General features: G+C 40.4%; 1 protein-coding gene across 2 annotated transcripts in view; it reads left to right on the top strand.

Annotated features, from left to right (window-relative positions):
* Nucleotides 1-12,326, top strand: part of NTN4 (netrin 4) — a 145,674-nt gene that overhangs the window by 94,485 nt on the left and 38,863 nt on the right. For both annotated transcript variants that reach the window (XM_052000987.1, XM_052000986.1), the window contains exon 5: nucleotides 3,478-3,666. In XM_052000987.1, coding sequence (XP_051856947.1) covers nucleotides 3,478-3,666 — 189 coding nt within the window. The remainder of the gene's footprint in view (nucleotides 1-3,477; nucleotides 3,667-12,326) is intronic.

Raw genomic sequence — 12,326 nt, 5'->3', positions numbered from 1 at the left:
CCTTCCAGGCTTGTACATGCTCGCTTCTGCTCCATAGAACCCCTGTTTTTCTTTAGTTAGCAACTGAAGTTGCTACTTCTCTCCCTGATTGCTACTTCTCCCCCTATTTTATATTAAAGAATACAGATAGAGATGTGACCCATAATTTCAGTGGTTTAGGGAACTCACTCCTTGATGATGAAATTATCTCAAGCAAGGCAGATTTGCCGGGTGGTATAGCGTGCTAGATCAAAGTCAGGAATCTTCAAGTTAAACCCAGTCCCAGACTGTGAGACTGTGTAGTTTTTGGACATATCAAACTGCCTCAGTTTCCTTATCTGTAAAATGGGGATAATAATAGCACCTACCTCCCAGGGTTCTTTTGAGGATAAAATGAGATACTATTTAAAAAGAAAGTACAATATAATGCTAGTTCTCATTATTATTATTGCTTTATAATTTATAGTTTATAGAATTTCCTAGAACACTGAGATATTACATGAATAATCCAAGGTCAGGCAGTCAGTGTGTCTTAGAGGGAAGTCTTCCTGACTTTGAGGAGAGTTCTCTATCTTTTGCCTCTGTGATTGATTTCTATTTATTTGTGTGTTCTTTTTGAATTTATTCTTGGATATACTTATCTGGTACTTATTTTCCCCATCTAAAGATAAACTCCTAAAATGTAGATTGTACTAATAGTCTAAGGCCTAACACAGTGTATAACACTTAAAAGGCTCTTATTTAATACTTTCTGAGTTAATTGATTGGCTTTGGAAAGCAGGTTGGCTAGATAGATGAAGGGACTAGTAGTATGTGAGTGACTAGTGATATGTGATCAAAGCTGCTGTAGCATCCCAGACTAAGAAAAAGATTTCATCAAGAGGACTTTAGATAATAAACCAGATTCTAAATAATAAACTTGTTACTCTCTCTCTAGCAGCCTAGAGTGAAAGGGACATCCTTGAAAAGGTGGTCACAGAAGGGAACTAGAGAGAGTGAACCATTTGCTTTCTCCACTTCTGCAACGTCACCTCCAGCTTTTCCAGCTTAATCAAACTACTATTTTTTTTATATCCTACAAATTTCATAATGCCTAGAAAAAATATATTTTTTAAATTTTTGTTAAGGGAACTCCCGATGGAGGTCATAGACGAACAGTCTTTCACACTGGTGAATAGCACATGGAGCCCAAACAAGATAATTGCAGAGACCCGGGCGGTTTGCCAGCTTGCCGGTGTGGGATGAAATCTCAAACTAAAGCATTCATTCTAAGCCATGACCATGAGCTTGATGACCAGGATTATGATTCCTTAATGCTTCCTTTATAGTCCGTGCTAATTTCTCTCTAGGGAATTGAATTCACATCAAAAATCAGACATATTCCTGTAAGCAGCCTGACCTTCATGTATTTATCCTGTTTATTCTCCTACAGAGGAGAAAAATCCAGGATTCATTCATCAAGCATTTATTTATTAAGTGCCTGTTATGTGCCAAGCACAGTAGTGGGCATGTGAGGCAGAGACAAAACTCCAACAGTCCCTGCTGGTTCTGCTCTTGCTCACTTTGTACCCCAGCTCTCACAGTGTTTCACTGTGGCTGAGTCCCCCACCTTGCTAGCCCAGAACTATTAACAGAGATCTATCTTACTCAACTACTCCTATTTTTCTCTCTTTCTATCTTGTGCTACAACCCTCAGGCCTTATTCTTAGGAGGTACTAAAGCTCTGCCTCTGCACGCAGTCCCCTGAGCTAGCTCCTCGTTAGGAAACTAGGTCTCCCGCTTGCTCCTTAATACTCCCCTGGATGTACTATCCTCATCCTGCTTGCAGGGATTCTCTCCTCTCACCCAGTGTTGTTCTCCCCTTGCCATTTATCTGTCTATTTTGATTAGCACCTAGTGCTTATTGTTATGTTCCCCAACCATCTGCTTAGACTCCCTCCTAGTGTTCACTGCCAGGACCACTCACCTTATTTTGGCAGATCCATCTATTCTTCAGTCCCAGCCTCAACCTGTCCCAACCACTGGCCACCAAATCCTGTTATTGACAAAAACTTGGTTTTTCCTTGTATCTCTAGGATTTAAAGCTAGATATTGTGAGCCCCTTCTTTCTAGGCCTCATTAGGGATATAGCTCTTATGTTTGTTTATAAGAAATGTTTATGATTGCCCTTAAGTACATATCTGAAGTATTATGGTCTCTATAAACGTTCTTTATTGTGTTTTTAAGAGGTTTTTAAGTTAAGAATCTGAGTACCATCACATATCAAGAGAACACTGAAGAAGTAATGCAAGAATATCTTAAAGTAGCATTGCAGTCTCTGAGGATGTTTATATTTTTTATTCTAAATCACTTAAAATAATTTACAGAATTTCCCCCAGTTTCCTAGGGGGCTCTTCTGGCTCCTTCCATAGAAACTACTTATTCATTTCAGTTCATTAAGGAAAAGAAAAGAGAACGTGCTTCTTGAATCTGTTGTAAGATTATGAGGTATTTCTAGTGAAATTAGTCCTTCAGAGATGTGGGAGCTGGAGTACAATGAAAACTTGGGATTTCTGAAGGAACTTGATTTCTCTATCCTAACTTCATACTCTGTACTTCAACTGCACCTCAAAAATATCATTCCAAGAACAATCAGTTCTTATGTTTGTGGCACTTTGACCAGAATTTTTGGAAGTAACACCTGAGTGTTCGCTTAGGCCAATCCAAAATCAGTAAGCACCTATTGAGCCCTATCTTCAAGGCATTGAATGGCACTAAAGATATAGGAATGAAACAGATAGGGCTCCTGCCCACAGGGAATCTCTAGTCTAATCTGGGGATGGGACATGCTACGTATGTGTGTAATAGAAGGTAGATTATGTAGGCAAAGGTGGGATCCTGAGAAAGGGCCAAATGAAAATCTGAGGGGGACCACTCAGTAGATCAGAATCTCTTTCATAAGTGGTCATGTCATACTAGTGTTTGAGATATCAAGTGATTACTCACGAAAACAATCAGAACCATGTGAATAGAGTTGAGGAATGCCTGGAGACAGACCATGCTCACTGTAGGCTTTTGGCAGCTTCATGCTCATTGCAGAGAAGTGAGACATTTTGGTCTACAGTAACTTCTCCACCCTGGAGATGAGTAATGTTCCGCGTTACTTTGCTTAACAAGCAAGACTTAACTGTGTCAGGTTTTCTCAGAACATAAAAGGATCTTGAAATTTTGGTGTTTTAAAAACAGATACCAGGGGCGACTAGGTTGTTCAGTGGCTAGCGCATCAGCCCTGAGGTCAGGAGGGCCCGAGTTCAAATCTGACCTTAGACACATGACACTTCCTAGCTGTGGGACCTTGGGCAAGTCACTTAGCCCCAACTGCCTCAGAGGGGAAAAAAAAAACATACACCCATTTCCCCCCAACTACCCCTAAATGCTCTGGGTCTCAAAAAGCCCTAACCCAGTTGGCATTTTTATCTCATTTTTAACCATGTGCTTTCCTTCTCTTCTTTTTCCCAGCCTGCAAGTGCAATGGCCATGCTGACACATGTCACTTTGACAAGGATGTGTGGCGAGCATCAGGAAATCGGAGTGGTGGAGTGTGTGACAATTGTCAGCACAACACAGAAGGCCAGCATTGCCAGCGGTGCAAGCCAGGCTTCTACCGGGATCTTCGAAGGCCCTTCTCTGCCCCAGATGCCTGCAAGTGTGAGTGACAGGGAAGGAAGGAGGGAGGGAAAGAGGGAAGGAAGGAAGGAAAGAAGGAAAGAAGGAAGGAAGGAAGGAAGGAAGGAAGAGAGGGAGGGAGGAAGGAAGGAAGAGAGGGGGGAGGAAGGAAGGAAGGAAAGAAGGAAGGAAGGAAGGAAGAGAGGAAGGAAGGAGGAAGGGAGGAATGGAGGGAGGGAGGAAGGGAGGAAGGAAGGAAAGGGAGGGATGAAGGAGGAAGGGAGGAAAGAAGGGAAGGAGGGAGGGAGGAAGAGTATGGAGAGAGAAGGAAGAGAGAAGAAGGAAGGAAGGAAAGAAGTAGAAAGAGGAGGGAGGGAAGAAGGAAGCAAGCAAGCAAGCTGGAGATACAAATAAAAAGTCAGACAGTCCCCATGGAAAATTTCACACAAGTCAAATCAAAACGTCCCATGGTCCTTAGGATTCAGTGGCAAAACACATCGGGATGCCTCCTCTATAATGTGATTTCCTATGATGGAATCCTTTCAGGTTTTGCTATTACACTGTCAGACAGTGACAAAGACCTCGGTGGCAAGGGCTTTCCTTTCTTGGTCTTGGGGGCAGAGGCTGTCGCCCCTACAGGTGTGACTGGCAGGCTTCCCCAGGGATTCCTCCCCAGGATGAGAGCTTAGGGCTGTTCCCGAGGCTCTGGGGTTCAGGGTCTAGAATGTCTCCTTCCAGGTCTGGAGGGAGGCGGTGGTCAAGATGGCAGCGGGGGTCCGACTTGCCCGAGCCATTCTCCCTCCTATTTCTCCCTCGGGGTCTTGCTGTCCCGGCTCTCTGGCTTGGCTACGGTGCCCGTCGTGCTGGGGATCACGAACAACAGAACCTCTAACTTTACTTCTGTAGGAAATTGCCTCTTACCCATGCAGGCTGGCTCCTTCTCTGGAGGCAACCTCAACTCCCAGAGAGCTGCCAAAGGCTTGGAGAGGTTTCCTTGGACCATCCGGTCAATGTGGATCAAGGGCAGAATTTGAGTCCAGATCTTCCTGGCTCCAAGCCATAATGCCATTCTCCCTTTTAATAATGTTATCAGATGAGAGCACACTATGTAAAATCACACCAGAAAACAAGGTTAAAGTAAGAAGACAAAAAAAGAGCTAAAGAGGGATGTTGAGGGAAGAACTATTTCGACCACTTAGGACAGGAGTAAGCTTGAGTGGTCGTAAGTGAGGGAGAGAGCTAGGAGTGGCTTTTACATTTTAAAATAAAGCTTAATTGTATTTTAAAATGTAAAAACCATTCTTAGCTCACTAACCACACAAAAACAGGCTCCAGATGTGGCCCTGACCAGAGTTTGCTGACTCCTGACTTAGAAGATTAATTTTTAATTAATAAGAAGACTACAAACTGAATCAAAATATAAACAGAATTAAGTTAATGAAAAAAAAAGGTTGCTTGCAAACTGCCATCGTATCATTCTATTGTGGATCACTTAAAGAACAGAAAAGATTTAGCTTTCCCCAGGACTTGACATGGCTAATGATGCACTGTGGGTCATAACTTATGTGGGATCATTACTTTGTCTCCTAATATGGCAAAAGTTTTAAAGAGCAGTTGTAGTTTCTTCCGAGTCGTTGGCTGAAACCCAAAAAAGATAGTTTTGCCAAGAGATGCGTGTAATTTATGTGACATGACTTAAGTCAGGTAGGTATAAGGGTACATTGGAAGATGAAGTCCCTGTGCGTGTGTATGGGGGGACAGAGATGCCGCAGGGCCAGGTGTGGAAGGGAGTCAGCGAGAGGCGGAGCGGGGCTGGACAGCTGCCCTGCCAGGGATGTCCGCCCGTGCTCTCCGTGTTTCTCCCAGTCTTGTCAAATGGTCAGCAGCAAACCTCCACTGTTGCAGAACAAGGACCGGTTCATTTTGGTTTTTAGCCACACTACTTCATGCGTTATGGGAACTTCATAAATGTTTATGAATTGACTAGAATCACATTACGATTCAATGAAAATTACCATCCTCCACCATAGGGCTCTGTCCCCTGCTCCCCAGTGCCTCTGAGAATAGAAGGCAAAATTACTCTTTTACATTAGGCCAGATCGAATGGCCTTTAGGAGTACCTTATTTTTAAGACAAAAGTTCATTTTAAGTTGAAAAGACAAACGTCCCATTAGCAACAGAAAGCCTCCTTCTCAATGACTACTGTCTTTTCCAGGTCTTAATAGTAGTGAAAGAAGATAAGCATTATCATATCTATAGAGCACATCATATATCTAAAAAGAAGTTATTATAGTATCCATTGATAACTACAATGTTACAAGCTTTTTATTTCACAAGAGACATGGAAAGAACTAATTTTTTTTAAAGGTTTGTTTATAAGAGCATGATACACAAAAGAAGGAAAATTGAAGAACTCTTCAAGGGATCTAACAGACAAACTTTATAAAAACAAAAGAAAAAAATGCCCAAGCCTTAAAATAAAATGTTTTAAGTGGGAATTTTGCCCGAGTAATCCGGGCCAAAAGAAATATCTCCTTCTGTGGGGTTATTGTTGTTTTTAAATTAGAGTTCTATTTTCGAGTTATGCCCCACAATCCTAGTTAATGTAACACAGTTGCCAACCCTAAGTCTATAAATTAAAAGATTCCTCAATTTTAGTACAGTTTTGAGAAGGGAGAGAACTAGGATAATAAGAATTGCCTTGTCCTGTACATAGTCAAAATGAACACTTATTTAACCAACTCTCTTAAAAGACTTGTGATTTTGTAGGCTTTGGTCAACAAACCAGTATTTAGCATAATATCTGATACGAAGGGCTTAACAAATGTTTTTCATTCATTCATCCATCCAGTCGAACCCTTTCATTTTATAAATGTGGAAACTAAGGCTTAGAAAAGTTAAATGCTTGTTTAAGGTCACACAGATAGGAAGTGGAAGAGCTCAAATTGGAACTCAGATCCCTAGATTTCATCATTCTTTCTATTACATTGGTATGTTTCTAATTTTGTGTGACTCTTAATAAGTCACTTTTTTTTCTCTGAGTTTCAGTTCCCAAATCTGTAAAATCAGGAAAAAAATTTTTGTTATTTACTTCAAGGAGTTATTATAAGGAAAGTGCCCAGAAAATATTAAAGTAAAAAAAATGATTATTATTAGAAATGTCTGTCTAATAATACAGTCTATTTGAACAAGTTATCGTTTCCTTATCACCATCAGTTGATATGAGACTCATCTCTCTGGGCTCTATGAAAGACATGGAGAAGATACCGACTTCTCCTCTAGATTTTCCATCTCTAGACTATATAGTTATAACAAATAAATAAATAACAAATATTTAATAAACTTCTACTGTGTACACAGTTTACCGATGCCCTAAAAATTCAGCCCCTGCCTTGATAAAAGGGACATGTGTAACTGATGTAGAATCTTATAGTGGACTAAGTAAAAACCATGGTCCAGGAGATAGTAGAGTTCCTAGTAATTTTAGCTCCATGTTCAATAAAGGTGGGATTTGAGACCTTGTCCTGGCAGGGCGTTCACATGAAGGCACCTACCTGTGTGCCTGGCCATAGTAAGTGTCAGCTGTTATGTTTAACATTGAAGAAGAATAAAGAGTTGATGTCATCCTCAGGAAACCTAGAAGGTGACAAGTTGTGCTCAACGTATTACATCATCATTGCTTAATAAATACTCACTTGAAGAGAGGTAGATTGGAGGTACGCAAACACTGTGCGTCTGGCAGCAAGACTGCCAGAGGGTCATGTGTATATACTTGTATCATTGGTCTATATCTCTATGACTAACATATATGTGTGCATATATAGTTACATATCCATGCGTGTGTGTGAAATTATAATAAAACCAGAATTCCCACAGACAGATAAAGCACAATTAATAATTCAAAATAAAGTCTTTTTGTAATGAGATTAAACACTTAAAAAAACTTTTATAAATCATACAAGCCAAGCTATATTTAAAAAAATTTATATAATGCTTTAAGCTTTGCAAAGTTCTGTACATTATATCTCCTTTGATGAGCCTTTGAAGCCATATGTGCAAGAATGCTTCCTCACAACATTTTTCTTTATTCTTGCCCAGTAAAAGACAAATGGCGTTAAACTCTGGTGAAATCATTAAATCTAAAAATTTTGTCTTCTTCTATTACTGTTCACTCTTTTGGTCTCCTAATTCCCCCTTACCTATCATTATAAGAAGACATCTGATAGTAATCATTTGTATTAGTTTTTTGTTGGGGCAACAGTGAATAGCACAGTGAATAGAGGGTGGGACTCTAAGGTCACTAAGCTCTTCTTGCTTCAGTTTCTGAGCTGGAGAAAGAAATGGCAAAGCACTCTAATGTCTTTGCTAAGAAAATCCCAAACGGGGTCATGAAGAATCAGACAACTGAAAATGACTGAACAACAACAAACATTAGTTTATTGATCATTGACTGGAAGTAATACAATGTAATGGAATGAACACTGGATTTGTAGCCTAAAGACCCTAGTTCAAACCTAATTTCTATTATTTGCTACTATGTGATATTGGACAGGTCACTTCATCTTCTTGACCATCTCACCAAACTGTCCAGCTCTCCAGCCATCATCCTTACCCTCCTATCCCTTCTGCTGGGATCTCAGACTCTTCCCCTCCTGGCTCTGAGGGGTGAGCGTGACCTTCCCTTCCTAGAGTCCAGCTCTCTAAGCCACATCCTGACTGCCTCACTATGCCCCGTGTGAGTTCCATCCACTCCTTTCTCATATCCCTCAATGGGTTGTCTGATGGTTGTTCTTTGTTCTCAGAGGACCCAAGTGACATCCCTAGGTTCGAGTTGAATTGCAATGTGTCAGACTGGCTGATCACAGCAATATGCGCTTGGAAGGCTTGGCCACAGGTTAGGCACAAATGGTCCGTGTGAACACCTGTGGTCCATACGTGGTCTTTCTTTAAGAGTGTAGGGTCCCTGAGGGCAGGACTATCTTGCTTGCTTGTGTATGTATCCTGGGCCTGACACATAATTAGCACTTAATCTTCTCTTCTTCAGGAGATTGTCAATGGACAGATAACAATTACAAATACTTATTCCCGTCCTTTTTTTTTTTTCTTTTTCCTTTTTTTTTTTTTTTAACATCTTATTCTTTCTGCCCCTTTGCTACTCAATGAGACTTTTTTTTAAGTTAAATCAAGTCAACAAGCCTTTATTAAGTACTTAGCATGTTCCAGTCATGGGGGCAAGCCCTGAGGATGAAAAGGTAAGCTAACAGTCCCTGCCCTGAAGGAATTTGTGTTCTAATGAAGGAAGTCAAGTTTTACCAACTGTATGTGTGCATGTGTGTTTATTTGCATTTACATATAGATTTGTATATGCACATTTATATTGTGTATATGCCCATGTATATTTCTATGTACACATATATACATTTATGTATATGTCTTTCTATATATATATTTGTATATATAAATATGCATATATATGTGTGTGTATATATATATATATATACACACACACACACAGACACACACACACACACACATACAAGCACACACACACACCACTAGAAAATAATCAATAAAGGGAATGGAAAAGACTTCTTGCAGAAGGCAGAAACAAAGAGAGTGTTGTGGACCTGGGAGATAGGCAGTGAAATGCATAGACTTTGGAGATGGAGTGTCTTGTATATTTAAAAAAAAAAAAAAACAGTGATAGAGTTCATGGATGGGGAAATAAAGTAGAAGAAGACTGAAAAGTAGAAGGGATGAGGTCATGAGAGGGCTTTTTATTTGCTCCTACAGGAATAGGAAGCTAACCACTAGAGGTGACTGAGTAGCAGGGTGATACAATCACACCTGTAATTTAGGAAGATCGCTTTGACAGCGGAGTGAAGGATGGACTGAAGGAGCTACTGCAGTAGTGCAGGTGTGAATTAAGGAGAGCCTGCACTAAAGGGGTAGCAATGTTGGAGGAGAGAGGGGCCATATAGGAGAGAATCAATACAAGAGTAAAAATTTGTATAGGGGGCTCAGAGAAAGTGACTGGGAAGACAGAGGCAACCTCAGTAATAACAGAGAAATTAAGAAGACAGATAAAGAATTCAGTTTTGGATATGTTGAGTTTAATAAGTCTATAAGATATCTAGTTTAAGATGTTTAATAGGCATTTGGATCTGTAAATCTTAAGGTCACAAGAGGAATTGGGCTGGATCAGTAAAATACAGAAATGATAATTAATCTATGGAAGCTAATGAAATCACTAAAATATGAAATAGTATAGCCAGTGAAGAGAATAGATCCTGGAGGACCAAGACTAATCATGTTTATCAGGCCCTACCTGGATGAAAATCCAGTCAAGAAGACTAAGAAGAAGTCATCAGATAGGTAGGAAGAGAACCAGGAGAGAGCAATGTCAAAGTAACTTTTAGAGAGAAGAGAGTGTCAAGGGAGAAAGGGCGATCATAGTGTCCAAGATCACAGAGAAGCCAAGAAATGAGGCTTGGGAAAGGCCGTGAGATTTGCACCTGAGGGATGATTAAGTAAGTATTTGGAAAGAGCATTTTCAGTTGAATGAGCCCAGAAGCCAGACTGCAGAGTTAAACTGAGAATAAAAGAAGAGGCACTCACTGTAGAGAGACTTCTTCATAAAGTTTAGCCACTAAGGCGAGAGGGAGATAGAAGATGATAGCTGGGAAGAATAGGTGGTCTAAACCAGAGTTGTTTTGAGAATGGAGCAAAGAGGGGCGCATTTGTTTGTAGGGAACAGAGAAAGCAGCTAATAGAGAGAGACCGAAAAGTAGTTAGAGAATGGACATGATCCGGGAATAATCTGCTAGAAAAGACAGGATTGGATGGAATCACTTGGGCATGTAAAAGAGTTTGCTTTGGCAAGAACTACTTAGTCCAGAGAGACAGGGGTGGAGGAAATAGTGGGAGAACGCCTCTGAGGGATAAAACGAGAAGGGGAGAAGATGAAGCTCTCAGAAAATAGCTTCAATCTTTTCAGTGAAATAAAGGCAGAGTCCTCAGCTGAGAAATTGGAGAGGGAGGAGAACCATGGAAGTTTGAGAAGAATGAAGAGGTAACAAAGATTAAAGAGTAAGAGGAAGTTCAGCAAAACCAGTTAATTGTACCTGATAACATAAGTAGTATTCCACTCTGTATGCCTCCACTTCTGCAGTAAAAGGAGGGAAATGCATTTTCTCAACTCTTCTCCCACAGTTATCAGTCAGCAAAGCTAGATTTCACTGATTAATGCTGAATTCCCTGCATAGACACATGGCTCAATAGGTCCCACCAACACTGTTACCAGGACAGAGATAACTGAACATATTGCTGCAATACTCCCTAGCGTAACTCAAACCAGACTGAAATGAAATTGTTAACTAAATAAAAATACAATAAAACATAGACAATATGGCATTTTAAAAACCCAGTTAGCATGCTGCCTGTTGGGATCCTTCTACGGGGATACTTCTGTTTCTGCTTGAGTTTGATACTATATCCTTAGGAAATTGGCTGAAGCATCTTGGTCTCTTACTCCCCAGCATGGGCCATCCCAAGTGTCCCTCAGTGAAGTTCATTATCCTCTTCAAGAAAATGACAGTCTCTAAAGTCACATTGGTGTCTAGAAGTCCATGTCTAATAAATCATAAGCAAATTCCTACTTTCACATAGGGGAATTCATCATATACATCATAACTAGTAGACGTGGGCTGAATACCAACTGTTACAAAGCCAGATTCATAAATAGATGGGAAGCTCCACCCTTACCCCACCCCTAAGGTTCTTTCTTCCCGGCACGTATTGGCCCACCAAGAGCCGCTCTTCCAAACAACCTTGGTTAGATTTATTTATGTGGTTGCGGTAGGGAGGAGACATAACATCAAACTATGCTCATTCATACTTAGTTACAAAGTTAGTATAAACAAAGGATTAAGACTATCTCAGAAATGTTTGGGGAGTTTTTTCTTTTCTTTCCCCCCCGCCCCCCCCAGAGTGAGTTTAGAGCAATAACATAAAAGGATTAGGATCTAGTCTTCCTTCTGGAGTGAGCCACCATTAGTGAAGGCTGTTAGAAAATGAAGTAAAATTTGACTAATTAAGTCAACAAATGTGTTGGGATCATGTGGAAGGTTAACTAACCTACCCCCAGATAGAGAAAGGAACCCCATCTTTCCAGGGCCCTTTTTTCTTTTCTATTCTCCCACTAAGTACTTTATGTTGTGGTCAAGAAATGTGTACTCTCAGTTACTGGTCAAAGATTGTGTTGATAATGAGACTGGACCAGAATAAACAGAGTTCTGAACCGGATCTAACCAATAGATTTATCCCTGTGGGCAATTAAATCATCCTTGTTTATTCTCACTTCCTCTTTATTCAGTCTTAAACTGAGTGGACTGTTGGGAAGCAGCTGATCAACTACTGGTTTCCATAGCCAAGAAGCCACTCCTGTGGATTCCAGAGAAGCTGTTTGTTTTCTTTAGGGCCAGTAAGAACATTACTGAATTTACTTCTTTAGTTCTGAAATAAATGTCAGCGCATTTAGGGTTTTTAGTAATGTGGGAGAATTTTAGTTAGCCTCGTTATCTCAATTTAGAACTGAGAAGAGAAATGGACTCACACAGACAACCCGTTTCCCATTAATTCATGGGGGGAAAAAACATCATTTTATCCTATTTACTATGAGGAATACTGTGGCTAGCAAGAAA

The sequence above is a fragment of the Antechinus flavipes genome, chromosome 5 (genome assembly GCF_016432865.1).
Source record: "Antechinus flavipes isolate AdamAnt ecotype Samford, QLD, Australia chromosome 5, AdamAnt_v2, whole genome shotgun sequence".
In the NCBI taxonomy this organism is placed as follows: Eukaryota; Metazoa; Chordata; class Mammalia; order Dasyuromorphia; family Dasyuridae; genus Antechinus; species Antechinus flavipes.
The sequence above is the reverse complement of the archived record's forward strand: the minus strand, read 5'-3'. Positions and strand labels throughout refer to the sequence as shown.